The 20887-nt window shown below is 31.8% G+C and overlaps 2 protein-coding genes across 2 annotated transcripts; both read left to right on the top strand.

Annotated features, from left to right (window-relative positions):
• Window positions 1–603: 603 nt before the first annotated feature.
• LOC131611336 (zinc finger protein ZAT11-like) lies at window positions 604–1401 on the top strand. The gene has a single exon (XM_058883381.1). The coding sequence runs from the start codon at window positions 695–697 to the stop codon at window positions 1235–1237; it is 543 nt and encodes a 180-aa protein (XP_058739364.1). The 5' UTR covers window positions 604–694; the 3' UTR covers window positions 1238–1401.
• A 1565-nt stretch (window positions 1402–2966) lies between these two features.
• Window positions 2967–4135, top strand: LOC131613369 (uncharacterized). Its single transcript, XM_058885044.1, has 3 exons — window positions 2967–3120; window positions 3232–3912; window positions 3966–4135. Exons 1-3 carry the CDS (start codon window positions 2967–2969, stop codon window positions 4133–4135), a joined length of 1005 nt encoding a protein of 334 aa, XP_058741027.1.
• Window positions 4136–20887: the final 16752 nt, after the last annotated feature.

Below are 20887 nucleotides of genomic sequence, written 5' to 3'. Positions count from 1 at the left end.
TTTTAGATTCATTGAATAATCAATGTATCTAGTCTATAAAGAGACCAAATACATTAGTTATTCAATGAACCTAAAAAATGACTTGTCTTTTATAAAAAGGAACGAAGGTAGTATTATAGTATTAATTTTGTAGATTCACCTCGCTCCGCGGTACTAGAAACTCACTCTACCGTATTCAATTTTTTTGTTCTAGTTTTTTTTTTTTTACCGCAAGCATCAACTAATATATAGTGATAACTAACAATTATTTTTTTACTTACATATGTCAAGAATTGAAACCCTAACCCTATCCTAATAAACCTAATTAAAGCATACATATATCTACCACTTACCACACCATGTTGATAGTATGCTCTAAATTCGTATATTAAAAAGTCCACACATTAATCTTAAGAGGTGATTAATTTTCAAAGCAATTAATTTTATCATATTTTTTTCAAAACAAACCAACCATATAATAAAGAGTGTATTCTAGAGTATGTCAAAAAGAGTATGCAACAAGCATATGCCTACGTGTTCACTTACATATTCTTATCACAAAAAATGTCAACTAAGTCTTCAACACTCACAAGCTAACCATATCAAACAATTATAAATACAACCTTTTCAAGTCTCCCAAAACTTCAATACTCCAATTTCTTAAACTTCCATAACCATTTTCACACCTTAAAATTTTACATTTAGTTTTTGTGCTATGAAGAGAGAAAGAGAGGTTGATAGCATAACCATGGCAAATTGTTTGATGTTACTTTCTAGAGGAAGTGAACAATTTGAAGCTACTTATTCATCTACCATCACTTCAAATGATCGTGTGTTTGAATGCAAAACATGTAATAGACAATTCTCATCCTTTCAAGCACTTGGTGGCCATAGGGCAAGTCATAAGAAACCAAGGTTGATGATGGGAGATAATATTGATGGTCAATTGCTACATACACCCCCTAAACCTAAATCTCATGAGTGTTCTATTTGTGGATTGGAGTTTGCAATAGGACAAGCTTTAGGTGGTCATATGAGGAGACATAGAGCTTCAAATATGAATAACTCTAATAATACTATGAGTTCTAGTAGTGGTGGTGGGGGTGGGAATAGTAGTTTTGATTCTTCTCAAAAGATGAAAGGTAGAAAGAGAGTTTTGCTTTTGGATTTGGATTTGAATTTGACTCCTTTTGAGAATGATTTGGAGTTTTTGAAGATTGGAAAAACCACTGCAAATTTGATTGATTATTTGCATTGATTTGATAGTTAGTTAGTGTATCATAGATATATGTTATACAATTTTAAATTGTAGTTTATGTATACTTTTTTATTTATTTATGAGGTATAGTTTATGTACTTATGTATACTTTTTGGTTACCATAATTTATGAAATATTGTTCATTAATTTCTTGGGCATAATATCAATGAAATTCATGGAGTTTTGAGTTAAGGAAAAATGATCACATATAACCAAACAATTTTGGTAGGATTAATGTTTTTTTTTTAAATATATGTAGATAATCTTACTCAAAATAAAATAAGATGAGAGAATATATTGAATTTTATCAAATTATAAAAATATTAAAATAATAATTAAAATTTTATGTTTTATTTCATTTCACTCTACTCTACTTTATAATATTTTATTCCTCAAGAGAATTTAAAAAATAAATAAATGTAAACTCTTTTTGAGTATTCTTGAAGATTTGAAGTATTTTTTACATTGAAGTGGTGTATTATTTCAACCCTAAATTTCTTTTAAAAGAAGTGCTGCCATCTAGAATTGTTGTACTAATTAATCAACTTGTAGTTTTGTAAATAATTCTTCATCATGTTTTGCGAAAAAAAGAAAAAAAACAGTTGTTGGTAGTTAGAGTTAGTTGGACATGTAAAGAGAGATGGACCATATAAATTGGATAAAACGCATAGCTGATGAGTTTCACACATTTCTTTTTTGGGTTTAAATAATATTTTATTGTGTGCTTTCAACAACTTTTGGAAGTTGTTAATAAAACACACATAAAGGAAGAGCGATAAAAAAAAATTGGGTTAAGTATATTTTTAGTCCCTATAAATATTTCAATTTTGGTTTTTAGTCCCTGTAAAAATTATATTGACTTTTAGTCCTTATAAAATTACTTTTGCACTCACTTTTGGTCCCTCTACAAGGACTAAAATTGAGTGCAAAAATAATTTTATAAGGACTAAAAATCAATATTTTTTTATATGAACTAAAAGCCATTTTGAGTAATTTTCTAGAGACTAAAAACATATTTAACCCAAAAAACAGAAAATTCATGGTTATATTGTAATTATTTATGCTTACAAAAAACTATTAGCTCAAGGCATCGTAATAAATTTAGTTAGTTATTTACTTTCACACATTGTAATATAACTAATTTGTTAGGCTGTTCTTTCTAAAGAGAGATGTTCTCCCTTCTTTCTTTCTAGGATTTGGTGGCTTCTCCCCACTTTCATGGTGGCCCTCTCCTTCCATTTCTATGGTGGCCTCCTACCTCTCTTTTAAGAGCACTTTCCTCTCGATCCATATTCCTTCTCATCAGGGGCGGAGATAGAGGGGTATTGGGTATTCCCTGGAATACCCTTCATTTTTTTTTTACTAAATTATCCTACCCTCTTTTAACCCTTTTTGTTACTACACTTTTTATTTTAGGTTTAACAAAACAACAACACTCACAATCTAAGTAGCAGTTGAGTCAACATCTCTCTCCCTATAAGTTTCTCTATTTTTAATTTATCAAATTTTCAATTCAACTTAGTTTAATCCATTGAAACTATGTGATAATGGTGATGTCATTTGCAATTTCAAATTCAACCCAATTGAATCAATTGAAACTTTATACAATGATGGAGCAAGTAATATGTGTTGTCAATTTGGAGGTTTGAAGACTTTGATTCAAAAGCAAAATTCGCAAGTCTATTATGTCCATTGTTTTGCTCATCGACTTCAATTGGCTCTTGTTTCAATGGAGAGAAAGCATGAAGATGTTGATTGGTTTTTTTGTGAAGTGTCTCGTATTGTTACTTTCTTACGGTCATCTAACAAAAGACAAGCTCTACTTCGGAATAAACAAGTTGCTCATTTTGCAAATCTAATTGAAAAAGAATTGGTGGAAATAGGTACTGGTTTAAATCAAGAGTTGTCCATTGCAAGAGCTGGTGATACACGTTGGAGATCTCACTTTTGAACTCTTAATAGGTTGGTTAATTTGTTTACTCCTATTGTTGAAGTGTTCAAAGATTTGGAAAGTGATAGTCATTCTAAAGGTGAACCAAAAAGTTTGTTACTTGTTATGCAAACTTTCGTTTTTGTGGTTATGTTGCACTTAATGGTTGAGATTTTATCTTTGACAAATAATTTGTCACAATCATTGCAAAAGGGGGATCAAGATATTGTGCATGCCATGGAACTTGTCCAAATATGCAAGAAAAAGTTGCAAGAATTTAGAGATGGTGGATGGGAAACACTTTATGAGCAAGTTGTGGCTTCTTGTGGTAATGTTGAAATTGATGTGCCTGACATGGAGTCTCGGTATGTGAAAGATAAGAAATCCAAACGACTTGCTCCTTTTGTTACAAATTTTCATTATTTCAAAAATGATTGCTTCTTACATGTCATAGATGTGGTATTGAAAGAGTTGAATGATCGGTTTACACCTGAAAATACTGAGTTGATCAATTGTGTTGCTTGCTTGAGTCCTTGTTATTCATTTGAATCATTTGACGCTGAATCACTTATGAGATTGGCAAGATTTTACCCAAATGACTTTGAGGATCTTACAGATAAGGAATTGTCTAGTGAGTTGAAGACTTATATTGAGAGTGTCAAGATGGACGATCATTTTTCCAATTTGACTGGCATCTCGGAACTTTGTAGGACTCTTGTCGAACAAAGAAGCATAAGACATTTAGGTTTGTGTACACACTTGTCAAACTAGCTTTATCCTTACCGGTGGTGTTCTCAGGGATGAAATATGTTAAGAATGAGTTAAGAAGTAGAATGGCTAATTCATGGCTAAATGATTGCTTAGTAAAATTTGTGGAGAAAGGGGTGTTTGATACAATCGATGATATGGGTATCATCAAGCGTTTCCAAGGAATGAACAAGAGAAGAATGCACTTACGATTACACTAGAATGTTTTCTATTTTTGAGTTGTAATTGAAATACTAGTACATTTTTATCAAGTAATATTATCATATTTCTTGTCATTAATTTTTCGTACATTTTTTGTATATTTTATTTTCATCATGGGAATCCCCTGGATTTTGATCTTGGCTTCGCCCCTGCTTCTCATGTCCTCACCATTACTAAGCTTCTCACATGAATCTCCTTCTCTCCACCACTACCAACTGTAAAGTTTCCGTTTCTTCTTTTGCGGTCGTCACCGGAGCCACCACCATCAAGAAATGACAAGTTAGTTATGGATTTTCTGCACATCTCAAACGCAACAACGATGGATGTATCTCTCTCTGGTACCTGCTCCTACAACTCCGTTGTTCGAACTTTTTCGTCCACCATCGAAACCGCCATGGTTATGCAATATGAAAATTCTAACAAAGATGTTTAATTTCAGTTTATTAGTTTTTGTTCTATGTTTTAGTAGTAAATGAAGCACTCTTGGTGTTTGACAATATGCTCCAAAAGAGTTTTTGTGTCTTGTAGGTTGTTTATGTGTGTCTATTGGCATCTTATAGTGATTGAGAAAGCTTATGAGTTCAACATCCATTCCATAACTATCTCTAGTCATCTATAAATTTTTGAACACTAAAAAAGGTTGGACAATTTCGAAATCAAAGAAATTTGAAATGTGCAAGCATAAGTCAAAGAAATCATCCTTAATTGAATTTGGAAAAATACTATGGATTCTCACTTCTATATTGTCATTGTTGGTGTTTGCAAGAGAGTGCATTGTTGGATGATTTATTGTTGCTTTTGGTTTGGTTGTGCCTTAGATTTTGAAAGTTCTATATATAATGTCTCTTATGACTATGTAGTATTTTCTCTTAGAAGTGCTTCTAGGCTATGTGTGTATGAAGTGCTTCAATTGCCTCTTATCATCCGTATTTCTTACTTGCTTATTAATGAAGCTGAATTTTCAATAAGAAAAAAAAACTAATTTGCTACTGTCAAATCAAGTAACATGTCTAAATCACTTATTTGAATTACATTTCAATACTCTTTTTTAACTCAAAGTTTTTAGAGTGTGTTTGATTATGCTGTGAAAAAAAGTTGAATTTGAGTTAATTGATTCGGATTAAAAGTGAGTTAAAGATAAAATAATTTATGTTTGAATAAATTATTGCAAAGGTGAGTTGACATAAATTTTAGTGTAATAATCAGGTTTATACTCAAAAACTACAAATCATAATTTCAAGTAGAATCAATTATGAAAAGTAGAATAAATTCTACTCGAGAGCAACCAAACATGTCAAAATCAATTTTATATGTTCATAATCAATTCTAAGTGCGTCAACTCTGAAAACAAACATACACAAGTATATTGAGCATATTCTCCATTTTCTTGAATTTCTCAATCTTAAATGTCTTAATTAAGACATGTGCAATTTGATTTTTGTCTTGCAATATGTCAATAAGATCTTGCCCTTGCTTAATTGATTTCTAAGAAAATGGGAGTAGGTCTCTATGTGCTTGCTGATTTGTTGATTTATTGTCCATCAAGAGTTCCCCTTCTTCTTCGTTTTTAATTTTCATTCTTGACACGCTAAATTGCAAAAGTTGATATGTATTCAACCTCACATGATGACAAAACTACAACATTTTGCTTCTTTCAACATCGTGATATTGGAGAGTTGAATAGTTTGAACACGTAGTTTGTTGTACTCTCCTTTTCAATTTATCTTCACACCAATTTGAATCACAAAATATATACATCTTTACTTTTTGGCCTTTAGGTTTTGGAAATAGAACAACATGGCCAGCTGTGCCTTAGAGGTATCACACGCTTCATTCAACTACTTGCTTATTTGTGATTTTAGGATCTTTCATTAATCTTATCACACCTACATAGTGACTTACATTACGTATAAAATTGAAAGCATATTTCAATCATCCCATCATTTGCTTGTATATAGTACTATCAAATGCTTTCATCTTTGCTTAATTTGGAATTTTCTTCCTTAGGGTTCATGCTGAATTGCAGTTCAACACATAGATTCCCATTAATATTTCATTGATCTAGTTCCTTTTATGGATCATATACTTTCCATGTTTTAGCAAATCCAAGTCCAAGAAAGTACCTTAATCTTCTTAAACTTGTCATGTAAAAATCATTGCTCATCTACAATTTTAGGTTTTTAATATCAACATGATTACTCTTAGATATGAGAAGAGAATCCCTATTCAAGCACATACTTGGATTGCTTTGATTCAAGCATTTTACATAGATTCCATACTCAAGAAAACAATTGAGAAATGAATCATTTCAATGAATCCTTGAGGTTGTTTAGCATAATCTTCCTCTTCAAGAAAACTATAAATTAAACAAGCTTCCATTGCATGAAGTTAGCCACAACCACTACAACTAATGCAACTTGTGAAAAAAGTTATATGCAATCAATTCAATGCTTTTTTAAGAACCCTTTTTGTAACAAGTTTTACTTTATACCTTTCAATGAAACCATCTGGTAGATATAATTAGATTAGATATCAAGTTTTATTCCCCATTATTGTTTGATTCTCTTCCTCCACGTCCTTTATATGTGTATTTGTCTTAGCTACTTCCACCTAAATGATTGGATTAACATCAATAAATAGTTCTTAATGCACCAGGTAGCGTGACCATGTTGTCAAGAATGACAACATAATCTTGAAAGCTCCTTTATCAAAATCTAGATCTCTATGATCTTTTTTCCCATTGTAGCTCAATGAATTAGTCAAGAACATTGGACTCTTGCAAATCATAATAAAATTCAAATGGCTTATTTGAAGATGGTGTAACATCTTCTTTATGCCAATTCCATCATTCCTTTTTATTGATTATGACATCAATGCTAGCAATAATATTTTCAATGAAAGGATTGTGCAAATGGTAAGTGTTGGACACGTGACTTCACCCACAATAAGGAGGTGATTGTGTGTTTCAGAAAATTTTGATTTTGAAAAAATTTTAGAATTCTTTTCAAAGTTTTAAAGCATTTTAGAAAATATTTTAAAGTAAGCAGCATAAACTAAAGTTTAGAAAATAAAGTGCGGAAAGTAAAGTTAAGGGAAGAAAGAAGACACCAAGAATTATATAGGCTTAGTTAAAAATGACTTAGTCTTGTCCCCAAGATTTGATCTTAAGAGTATCCAATAAAACATCATAGTTTTCGTAGTTTGAACTCTCAAACCCCCTTCACTACAAAAAAAGTCCTCTGCAGCGACGTGAGCAGCACAACGCAACATGGAATATCACGTGGCAACAAAAAAGTAGCGACGTGAGTGAATACGTCGCAGGAGCCAAAGTGGCAACTTGTAGCGACGTGGAGACAACGTCAGAAAGTAGCGACGTGCCTCCCACGTCGCAACAGGGTTGCATGGGGAACATCTATCTGCACACACAGCAGGCGTGGCAGGTGTGGGACAGTGTGTTTGTTGACCAATGTAGCGACGTGTATACCACATCGCTACATTAAATGCTTTTTTTTTTTAAAAAATTAATTCACGCTAGATTTGTTTTGTTTTATATATTTTTTATAATTAATTAATATATAATAAAATATATATAATAAAATATATATAATAAAATTTATATAATAAAATTTATAAAATAAAATTTATATAATAAAACCTATAAAATAAAATTTATATATTAAAATCTATAAAAACTAATTTATATAATAAATTTGTATAAAATAAATTCATATAATAAACATTATGTAATAAATTCAATTAATTAAAACTAAAAATTTAAAACTAATACTTTAATGAATTAAAATGTAGAATATTTTACATAAAAATAAATTAAAAATAAATAAAATACAAAATGTTTTCAAGAGGCATCATCCGGAAAATAATTATCCGGATTAAAATCATCAGCCACCCCGTCATCCTCCGGCTCTTGAGGAGGAGCATTACTGTAATTTCCACCTCCTTGCATAAACCGTCTCATCTGCTCCTCCATCTCAGCTTGCTTCTTCATAATGCCCTCCATCTGTCGCGCATGCTGCTCCTCCATATCAGCCTGCTTCTTCCGCATCATCTCGATCTGGGCCTCACTTTCGCGTCTCGCCAATTGCCTTACTAATTCAGTTTGTTCCTGTGTCAGATTTGGTTGACGCGATCCACCCTCTCCATCCTGAAGTCTTTGAAACAGATTGCGGTCACCACGTCTATAGCTGGCCGCCAAATTTCCAGCACCAAATAATAGTTTTAATATATCAATTTTTTTCTAATAGTTTTAAAAATATTAATAAAAAATATATTTAATTTTCGTTTTTATTTTATTCACTATATTCTATTTTATTTTTTAAGATATAACAATTTTAATATATCAATTTTTTTCTAATAGTTTTACAATATATAAAAACACATTATAAATCTATACAAACACATACATATCTTAATAAATTTACTAAAAAATCTATACAAACACATACATATTATCTTAATAAATCTACTAAAAAATCTATACAAACACATACATATTATCTTAATAAATCTACTAAAAAAAATCACATTATAAATCTATACCAAAAATCATTATAAATCACATTAAAAATCTATTTTATTTACTTACCTCTTCTTCAATCTACTCCTCCTTCTTCAATTTACTCTCCTCCTCCTTCTTCAATTTACTCTCCTCCTCCTTCTTCAAATCTAAATCTATACCAAAAATAAAATAAAAAATTAAAAACAGAATCAAGAATAAAATTAGCTCATAATACTGATGCAACCTCTTAATTACCTTTGATGTCAAAAAAATATTGCTGAAACGAAATTGTTCTCCTCCTCCTTCTTCAAATCTAAATCTATACCAAAAAAAAAATTAAAAATTAAAAACAGAATCAAGAATAAAATTAGCTCATAATACTGATGAACCTCTTAATTACCCAAGATGTCAAAAAAATATTGCTGAAACGAAATTGTTGATGAAATGAAAATGAAATTGAGAGGAAGGTTGCTGGTTTTGGTTTTGGGGTAGAGTTGCTGAAACGAAAATGGATTTGAAACGAAGGTGTGGGGAAGTGAAGTGAATTGGTTGCATTAATACACATTGTTGCGACGTGCATCAAACCTCGCTATTTGTCACGTGCTAAACACGTCGCAACAAGCAAACGGTAATATTTAATTAATCAACGGTCACTTACGCTGCCACTCTGTCAAATCATGTTTTCCCCCATTTTGAATTATAAATGTAGCGACGTGACAATAACGTCACCACAAAATTTTTCAAAATTTTGAATATTCCCTCATTTGAACGTTATGGGGTGTGATGAATTAATTTATGTAATTAATGTAGCGACGTGCAACTCACGTCGCAACTGTTTTCACACAAACCCATGTCTGACTCCCAACCACTTTAATACTGTAAAGTAAATTAATATTAAAATATAGGTGGCGACGTTGTATTCACGTCGCAACAAGAATTTATTAGCCACGTTTTCTCCACGTCGCTAAATATGTCGCTGGAGATGAGTTTTTTTGTAGTGCTTATACAAGGAAAGTGAAGTTTGTGGCTAACTTCCAATCAAACAACGAATAGGGAGAGAAGCGATGAATCTTCCTTTCAAACGATAGATTGAAACGATTAGTCTTCTTTCCACAAGAAATTTGGAGTGGTTAGTCTTTCTTTACTCCATTAATTAAGAGTATAAGTCTTGCTTTACATAGCTTGATTAATTATCAATCAAGATTTCAGCTGCAAGACATATCTGCGAAACATTAAGGTTTTACCTTTGGTACCCAAACTTGGGTCCAAGTGCATTAGTTTTTCTAGAAGGTCTAGGGTTATCACCTTTAGACCTTTTTAAAAGACTCTAAATGGCCATATATTTTGCAATGAGTGCATTTATAAACATGATGATTCTTTTTCTTACCATTTATTCATTTACTAGTTTTTTTTTAATCTTTTTTGAATCCTAGTCCATTCTTATTTAAGGAAGGCCTTTGACTTGAAAGGATAAAGTCAAGTTTTTCTTTCCCTTGGGTAAACTTATATAGGGTTTAATGCAATTCAATTACTTCTTTTTTCAAGGAGACACAAGTCTCGTAAGTTTCTCTTAAATTTCTAATTTTAGTTTTTCTAACTTAAATAATTTATTTCTTTCTTCAAGAGAATCTAAATGCTCCTTAAGGATTAAGTTGCATTTTCTAAGTTTATCAGTCTCTTCAACTAACTTAGCACTAATTATAAACAATTGCTTATAAGATGGTTTAGTTACCTCAACATCATCTTCCTCATAAGATTCCTTTAAGCAGACTTTAACTTCTTCATTGGAATAAGATTCTTCCATGTTCCTTCCCGAGGTTGATGTTTTGTATCCTTTTTTTCTTTCAAAGATTTCACTCCAAGATACTTCTTCTTCATAGTTTTTTGATATTGAGTCTTCTGAAGATCATTCAAATATTAAGTATGTTCTTTTGAAGTAAACTATTGGAGTTGTTTGATAGAAGTTTAATGAGGTTTTTGACTCTTCAGATTTTAAGCTTGCTTCTTCATCTTTAAGTAATTGAACTAGTTTGTTTAATTTCTCTATGATTTTCTTCTTTCTTAATTTCTCTTTGATTTCCCATTTTTTGATTTAAGGATTGGATTAAACTTTCAATTCTTAACTCTTAGACATAGGTTAGTGACAAACGTTCCAATATAATTTCCAAACTTTGAAAAACATTTAAAGGTGGTATCTTCATCTTCTTCCCCTCGCGTGTTCAACTCCTCTTGCTCGATACTTGGAGAAACTTCATATATCATTTCAAGAGTATCCAACATTTCCCTTGTGGTTTTACAATTATTAACATAAATGAATTTACTATCATATAGAGAAATTATTATAAATATTTTGGTTTTGAAGTCTATTTCAAACTTTCTCTTTTCTTCTTCAGTCCAAAGATAGTCATGTTTATTTACTACTTTTCCATATATTTGGTAAGTAAGGATAAACGGTCTATTGATTATAGTTTCACATGATTCATAATTAATACTTTAAATAAATATTCTAAACTTAGATTGCCAAAGTTCAAACCTGCTGTTATTAAAAGGTGGTGGTATGTTGGAAAACTACTTTGAAAAAATTTTAAAATTATTTAAATAGTTTAAAAACATTTTAGAAAAGATTTGAAAGTAAGCAGCGGGAATTAAAACTCGGAAAATAAAATGCGAAAAAGTAAAAGTTGAGGGAAGATAAAAGACACCATGGATTATACAAGTTAAGTAAAAATGACTTAATTTTGTTCCCAATATTTGATCTCGAGAGTATCAAATAAAACTTAAGAGATTTTAGTAGTTTAAACTCAAGAACCCCCTTATACAAGGAAAGTGAAGTTTGTGGTAAACTTCCAACCAAACAACGAACAGGGAGAGAAGCGGTGAGCCTTTCTTTCAAGCAATGGATTGAAGCGATTAGTCTTCTTTCTACAAAAAATTTGAAGCGGTTAGTCTTCAAACCAAGATTTTGCACGGGCAGATCTTGAACATGATAAAGCTTTTAACACTAGGTTAAGCTCACGAGCTGAAGCTTGATTTTATACCTTGATAGCTAAGAATCTAGGAGATTTTAATACTGAGATAATCTCTAATCTTAATAAGCTTTTAACACCTTGCAGATCTTGAACCGAATGAATACTTTTACACAGACTAAGCCTTCGAACCAAACCATGGACTTAATAACTAAATCTCCAAAACCAAGATTTTAACAAGTTTAGCTTTGAACTTAAAAAATAATCCCTAAATGCATGAATTATTCAACCAAGGTAAAAAAAACTTTCTTGGTAAATTTAAAAATTTGCCCTTCCAGAATTACAACCACCTCACTTTAAAATGACTTCCTCGAAAGCGCTACGACTAAACTTTAGTGAAAGAAAAAATCATCTTCATTTGTTTTTTCCATTTATCTCAATATTGCTTTCAAGAATTGGTAACTTCCCGCCAAAGCTATTGTTATGATTTTTTATATAGCTTATCATCTTCACTCAATGATCAAGGGGTTGATGGATTCTTGAGAAAAACCATGTACCAAAGAGTTTGAGGCTCTAAACACTACTTGTTAGAACCTGTTAAACACACACATGAAATGGAGAGAGAATAAACGATTTAAATTGGTTATGCAAATTGTAGTTATCATTTATGATCACATTGGGATTTTCGATAGACTTTATGAATTGTGATTACAGAGCACTAATAAGACCCAAAATATCATAATCAACTTATTTAATTGCACACCAAATAAGATAACTAACTTGTTACTTACCAAGCAAGTAACACACCTAAATCACTTATTTGAATTACATTTCAACATCTAATACAAACCTTAATACAAAAATAATTAAAAGGTTGGATCTTGAAGTAAATTTGATAAAACATGTTAATCTAATTTTATATTTCGGAAACTAATTAAGGTTGATTTGATGGTTGAGGTGGGAGAATTCAGGAGTGAAGTGATAAAGGCATTCTTTGATTTTTAAAAGAGACGTGTTCATTTAACGTGTTAACTTAATTTTATCGCTCTTGAGAAACCTTTCCCCGAAGGTGAAGTGAAGGAAGCCATTTGGTCGTGTGATGGTCACAAAAGCCCGGGGCCGGACGGATTCTCATTGCAGTTTTACAAAAGGTTTTGGCTTCTCCTCAAAGAAGATTTGATGAAGTGTTGCAATGACTTCTATCTTAAAGGTACTCATGTAAAATCCATTACTTCTTCTTTTCTCACTCTTATACCTAAAAAGAAGAATCCGCACGATTTGTTTGAATACCGCCCCATTTGTTTAGTGGGGAGCATTTATAAGTTTATTGCTAAGATGTTAGCGGCAAGATTGAGAGGTGTAGTGGATAAGTTGGTCTCTTCCAACCAAACGTCTTTTGTTCCGGGTAGAAGCATGATGGACGGGGTCTTAATGGTTAATGAGATTCTTGATTGGGCTAAAAATAAAAATAAGGGGTGCTTATTACTCGAAGTAGATTTCGAAAAGGCGTATGATTCGATTTCTTGGAATTATCTTAGGTGGATTTTGGTGAAAATGGGATTTGGCAAAAGATGGATGAAATGGATGGAGTCTTGCATTTTTACTAGTTACATGTCTGTGTTGGTTAACGGTAGCGCAACAAATGACTTCAAGGTTCAAAGAGGATTACGCCAAGGTGATCCTATATCTCCTTTTTTATTCGTTCTTGCTATGGAAGGCTTAACCGCTTTAACTAAAAAATCGGTGGATGTGGGAGACTTTAAACCATTCAAGTACGGAGAAAATGACTTTATGGACATTCTTCAATTTGCGAATGATACCATCATTATAGGTGAACCCACTTATGATAATCTTTGGAGCTTGAAAGTGTTGTTGAGAGGTTTTGAGTTTGTCTCCGGTTTGAAAATAAATTTCTACAAAAGTAACCTCTTTGGAACTCACATAGGAGATTGGTTTTTTAAATCGGCCACAACTTTCCTCGCTTGCAAAAAAGGATCCTTTCTGTTTAAATTCCTTGGTATTTGGGTGGGTGAGGGAGCTAACAAGAAAAGGGCGTGGAAGGAAGTGGTTGACAACATCAAATCAAGACTTTCAAAATGGAAAGGTAGAAACATATCCATTGGTGGAAGGGTGACTCTCATTGGATCTGTTCTTAACGCTATTCCTATTTTTACTTTATCTTTCTATAAAGCTCCGAGTAAAATTGTCCATGAAATAAGAGGTATTCTTAGCAACTTTTTATGGTGTGGGAATATGAAAACGAGATGCATTTATTGGGTAAAGTGGGAGAATGTTTGCAAGGCAAAAGGGAAAGGAGGGTTAGGTATAAGAGATGTGGGAGAAATGAACAAATCTCTTCTTCTTAAATGGAAGTGGAGAATTTTGAAGGAAGACAAGGCTATATGGAGTAGATTTTTACTTTTGAGATACTATAACCCAAAACTTAAAGTGTTAGCTTCTTGCAAGGACTCTTTAAACCGGGATGATTCTAGATGGTGGAGAGACATAATTCTTAACGATTTCAAAGAGGATGAATCGGAAGATGGTTTTACCAATTGGGTAAGATGTGATTTAAAGAAAGGTAACAACATTCCTTTTTGGCATAGTTGTTGGTTGGGTGATCAAACTCTTCGAGCCTCCTTTCCGTATTTGTTTGATCGGACAACTAATAAACTAGGTGCGGTGGGTGATCTTATCATTTGGAACAACGGTGCAATTTCTTGGAACTTGGAAGCTATCTTTGGTATTGATCTTTTAATTACTCTGGTTCCGAACTATTCTTCTTTTAACATTCTTGGCACGGGCTCGGTTCTTGGGAATGAATTGAGGGAATTAAAGGAGCTTCTAGATGGAGTGGTGTTGGACAATTTGGCAACGGATGAATTCCAATGGAAATTAACCTCTAACGGAACTTTCTCGGTGTCTAGTGTATCGTATTGGTGTCTAATGCAAAGAATCTAGCTTGGCCAATTCCAACCATCAAGTTGTTGGATGTTATTTGGAAGACAACCATTCCGGCAAAAATCAAGATCTTTTCTTGGAGATTTTTCATCAAAAGACTACCGCTAAAAGTTCTCCTAGCAAATAGAGGTGTGTCTAATTTTTCTTCCATTGATTGTTCTTTTTGCGATAGCCATCCGGAATCCTTGGAGCACCTTTTCTACCAATGCCACGTTTCAAATGCGGTATGGAATAGAATCTTTATTTGGTTGGGTAATGAGGTTGATCTTTCGGTGGAAGAGTTCAAGAGCTTTGGGTGTATCCAAGACAAGGTGAAAAACACCAATATTAAAGCTAAACTAAATACAATTTGGTTGGCTACAATATGGTGCATTTGGACTATGAGAAACGCCTCCACATTCGATAACGTTCTTTTTAGCTTTGATGAGGTGATTTCTAACATTATGTATTATTCTTGGAGATGGGTGGATTTGTATTAGGGAATCACCGCGTAGGATTAATTTCTATGATTGGTATAAATTACCATTATGTTGTAACAACACTTTCTAGTGTGTTCTTGTTGTAAGGGTTGCACCCCTAGTACGATTTCTTATAATCATTGCTTATTAAAAAAAAATCTAATCTTTGTTAAGTGGTAGTCTCTTGAAATATAAATGTGAGGTAGAAGTCTCATATTGCTTATTTGAAAATATGAGATTGAACACACAATAAGTAAGAGATCTCATATATCAATGCTTTTAGATTTTTGGTGAATATATAGTGTATCTCTCACTTGTGTGTTGCTCCGGATTCAATATGGTTGCTCCCATCATAATCCATCAGTGGTATCAGAATCGATAGCTGAGTAAGGGACCGACTTCTTGTATCGAAAGTCTTCCTAACATGGTGATGATCAAGCGACGCATCCTATTGAAGTTCCTATTATAATCTGGAAGTGTGTTAACACCAATATAAATATATGTAGATAAAAGAACTTCTGCCTAAGAGAAACATTGTGGATGAACTCACGCTTAAAGAGAAGATTATTGCGATACAAATGTAAATTAGAAGTTAAAAGTTATAACACATTCAATACTTAGAAGATTGATATATCCAATATCTTATAATTTTAAGTAAATATATAGTGTGTCTATTTCACTTATATGATTACTCTTGACCTAATATAAAAATTTATGAGGATAATATATTTCAATAGGAGACTCTGACAATTTCTTCCAAGACTACAGCAAGTTACACAATCAAGGGTACATACACCTAAGTTATCTAGAAATAATGTATTTTTTTCATTTGTCCAATCCAACCGCCATATGAATGCATATAAATCTAATCAAGTCATTTAACCTATAGTTAGGCAAAGAAATTACTTGGTTAATAAGAAAACATAAACTATTCAAAGCATGATTACGTGACTAGTTTAAGTAGACTTTTGTGATTACAGTCAGCATCATTATCTCCACCACCCTATTCATACCTCAAAGTACCTATCAAAGTTTCTCAATAGCAACTTCCATTGCTTTTTTTATTCAAGTCCAATTCTTGACTTAATTAGGTTGACTAATTTAAATACAACTGGACCCTGCAACAAGAAAATATACCAACTTGATCATAAAGGTTTCTCTTGGAATTTTCGTTACTATTTTAACAAGTTTAGTGAAGGAAAATTATAACTAGGTAAATTTCTCTCCTAATATAGTGAAGAATAAATTAGAGACAAAAATTATTTTATTTATATATATAGAAGTGTTTTGGTGGTACTTTGAAGTTTGGTTGAATATTCTCTAACTAATTTTCATTTAAAATTTAAAATTTTGTGAAGTGCTAAATAAATTTAAATGATCGACATATACTGAATTTACACTAAAAAGGATTATTTTTTTAAAAAAAGAATTCTTGAACTTATTTAAATTAATTAATACATAAATATAAATAAATACTATTATTGAAATTTACATTTATTTAATTTAATTAGCACAAATAAGTTGACCTACTCTATCCACTTTAAAATCAATAATTATATTTTAATGATATTCAACTCTATAAATATAAATATGAAAAATTACTATTAATTAACTAAAGTTTTTTTTTAATAAAAATAATTCTTAAGTTTACTTCAAATAAAAAAAATCAAACTGAAAAATATGTGTGGCCATGTGGGAACTATTATTATAATCAACTCTTAGACTGACTGAACATTTTGGTCAAATAAAAAAAATGAGAAAGTGAAAATTATTATTTAATTGTGTCGATTAGCTAAAATCTAGAACATGGAATTTTCTAAGTTTTCTATTTTATCAAACATACATTACTTTCATAAAATAATTGCTATATTATAAATAAAATAATTACTAATTAGTAGCTAATTCACATTTTTCTAATTAAGCAACCTGCTAGAATAAATTTATGTGGTTTATGTTAACCTATGGAAAGGTGGCAATTGGTTTGCGGTTTGACTTGATTAGTTGATGATGCTATTTAAAGAAATTTAAATTTACATGTGTCATTGAGACTAAGGAGTTAGAATGGGAAATACTGGATGCTAGTTTTATAATAGTAGTGTGTAGGTAGAACTATAGAATGGGAACAAACAAATTAGAAGTAGGTAGATAGTTTGCAAAATCTATAATAATAGTTTTGGTCTAATTAGTTTGGTCTCAAGTTGAATGAAAGTATGCTTAATTAGGTTTCACACTTGCTTTTTCAAGTCTATAATGTAGGATATGAATGGTATGAGTCTCTAAGTTGAATATTATGGTCTAAAGTGGTGTATAATCCTCATCTAGATATTATTTGCTATATGTTGTGTTTGGATAAAAGCTGATATATTTGTAGGAATCAAGTTTTATTTGAAGGGATTTTACTACAATTAAAAAATTTGAGTTGAATAAAATAATATTAAGATAAAAAAAATTGAATGCATATATTTTAAGAGAATATTCTTACATATAAGTCATTAATATTAATATATGTTGTAATATCAATCTTATTCTAAAACTTAAAATTTTGATTCTTATACAAATATTTTATATCTTTTGTTTTTAAGCCTCTTTAAATATTACTTTGTCTCAAGTGACTAGGTTGTAGTATGAATACTTGAGAGGGCTATGGTGTTTTTCTAGACTTTTAGAGGTTGTTTGTAATCTTTCAAGATTAGTGAATTAAGTCATTTTTAAGGCGAAATCACCTAGGCGGACAGACAAGATTAACCTTTTCTAACGTGAACTTGTACAAACCGAAAGTGTCATTTCTGTTTCTCATCATGTCTATCTCATCATGTCTATCTCATTTGATCTGGTGAATAGTTTCTCTAAAAATAAAGTTTTTGAAAACCCAAATCAAACCCCCTACTTGTGTTTTTCTCAACCTTCAATTGGTATCAGATCCTGAATCATATGTTGATTTTCTAATCAAACACTTAATGGTGTAGAGAGGTCTAGTGTGAGAAAAACTTTTATGGTTGTCGCTGCTAACACAAATGAAAGAGATAGTAACAATGATAAACTTCATGTTTTTAATGGAGAGAGATTTGACTACTAGAAAGATAGACTAGAAAGTTTCTTTCTAGGCTATGATATAGGTCTCTACGAGATTATCACAAATGGTTATAAAACACCTGTTTTTGGTATTGATATTCCCATTCCTAGAAACAGGATGAATGATGAACAGAAATGTGAGTTCAAGAATCATCACAAAGCTAAAATCATTATTCTTAATGTTATATCTTATAATGAATATGAGAAAATTAAAAATAGAGATACAACAAAGGACATTCTTGATTATTTAAGAAAGACACATGTTGAGGCGGTAAAGCGGCAAGCAACAAAAGATTTGGAAGTTTTTATCCGGGAAATTATCGTCTCCACAGGGACTAGTGCATTGAACTGCCGTTCAATTGTTTCCATAGTTATGAGTTTGGATTGAATTTGTTAAAGATAAAAAATGGAAAAGTAAATATTAACACAAAAAGAATACATTCTTCAAATAGAAGAAACTATCAAGTATTGCATATAATATACTCTTCACAAACTTAAACTTATTGACCGAATATACTCAACTTGTAACATATCAATATTACCACATGTCAACAACACAACCCACAACATTATCTAAGTGTCGATCTCTCAGACACCTAAACAACACATGAGAAATCCGAGCTTCCCGTAAATGTCGATCTCTCAGACAAACACGACCGCTCAGACGCATTAAGCACTGACACTAAGTGATTATCAACCTAATCCATCTCTGCAATTAAGTTAATAGAAAATCATCCTAGATAAGCATTAGAGCCCTACATCTCTATAGCAACTCAAACACATAGCAACAAAGCAATAATCTAAGACAATAATCCATAAAAATATGAAAGCAAGATTTATATAACATAATAGTCAACAAATATACATGAGATCATAGTAGATCTACACAAAACCCACAAATGAAACCACAAAGAGAAGAAAAGAAGAAAAACCCAAAAATCTCCCGGTTTGTCGGCTCCGATTGATGAAGGATTCAACCCCGGATCATCCATTTGACAGCTCCAATGTGTTTTCTAGCATCTTTCCACTCAAAAAATGCTATTGGATGGATTGGAGCTCTAAAATATCCAACCATCCTTGAAAAAATGGTTTCCAACAGCTTTATTGCGTTTTCTGCCGACACTGCTTCGCCCGGCGACTAAAATGGTTCGCCCGGCGACTCCAGGCAGTAGCAAATCACATTTTTGGGCCAGTCGGGCTCGCCCGGCGAGCCTAATCCTTCGCCCGGCGAGTGACACCAGTAGCAGAAAAATTCTGCACTGTTTCGGCCATAACTTGAGAACCGTAACTCCGATTTTCGCCCGGTTTGAAGCGTTGGAAAGCTTATTCAATGCTCTATCTAACTATGAATAAATATCAATGCTTGAATACCTACAAAAATAATATGAAAACAATTAAACTCAATGATATTTACACGATAACGCAATATATACACTATAACGTAAACTATACCAAATATACACTAAAGTTAAGGTTTATTGACGAAAAGCAAATGAATTAAGCTGATGAGTGCTAATTATTCACACTCAAATTCACAACAATTTACCACTCATCAAACTCTCCCTAACTTAGACTTGTTTGTCCTCAAACAAGAAACAAACAAATCTCACACAAAAGAAAGTTTGTCCTCAAACAAAACTAAACAACTCAAAATGACAAAAAGATCAATCAAAGAATCACGAAACGACAAGTTTTAAAGAAGGAAACAAATGTATGGCTCAATCAAAAACGGTACACACAAAGTATACTACTTACCACTACTTTGATGATAACATAAAAACATGAAACCAATGCTAAATACAAAATTTATGCCAAACATTCTAAAACAATGCAAGTTCACATATGAATCACACCTAGCAAAATGAAATCATCGGTAGATGACAAACACATAAAATAAGGTAATTTCACTCATCCACAATCTTGCAAACAAAAGACTAAATTATGCAGTCATCCAAAAATTATGTTGAAAACACAAAATGCAAGAATCACAAGGACTTTTCAAGGTTGTAATGTGGCTTGGTTAACAAACAAGGGATAATTCCTAAGGCTAATCGAAACAAAAATTTGCCCAAACCTAAGGGAGTGATCAACTCACAAATGTTCAAACACAAAATTCCAATCAAACTTCCTCATTAATCCACATTTCACACCAAAGCACCATACTTATTTGCACAATTATTCAAACTCTTTTTTTTTTTTTTTTTTCAAAACTTTTCTCTTTTTTCTTTCTTTTTCTTTTCACTTTTTTTTTTTCATATTTTTTTTCTTTTCTTTCAACCTCATAGCAATAAACCAATAAGTACACAATCATTCTCTCCCCAACTTGAATTCAACCATATTATCAAAATGTGAATACTCCCTACTTTCTAAGGCAAGGTAAAAATTCAAACCAAAAATCATGGTTAAGGGTTCAAGAAAACAAAGAATCAACATCCATACAAAAATGAGAACCAAACACTCATAGACAAGCATTTAGCAAAAACAACATGGACATTGACAAAAAGGCTCAAAGGAGGTACTAATGATCACACACTCACAAGGTGAATTGACTATTTGGCCAAGGTAGTTGTGCTCAAAATGAAATAAAAATGCCTTGATCCTTTTCATGCTTTCATATAATCAACACAAACAAAAGATTAAGCATAATAAAATCCAGTTAGAACAAGAGTGTGGTCTCCAGCATATGTGAACAATGGAAAGCTACCTCACAAAAAAGGTGGGAACTAAAGTGATTCACAAACGAACAAGTATACAAAAGAATGAATGACATAGAAATTG

This window comes from Vicia villosa, linkage group LG6 (assembly GCF_029867415.1).
Source record: "Vicia villosa cultivar HV-30 ecotype Madison, WI linkage group LG6, Vvil1.0, whole genome shotgun sequence".
NCBI lineage: Eukaryota > Viridiplantae > Streptophyta > Magnoliopsida > Fabales > Fabaceae > Vicia > Vicia villosa.
This window is presented reverse-complemented; position numbering and strand designations above follow the sequence as displayed.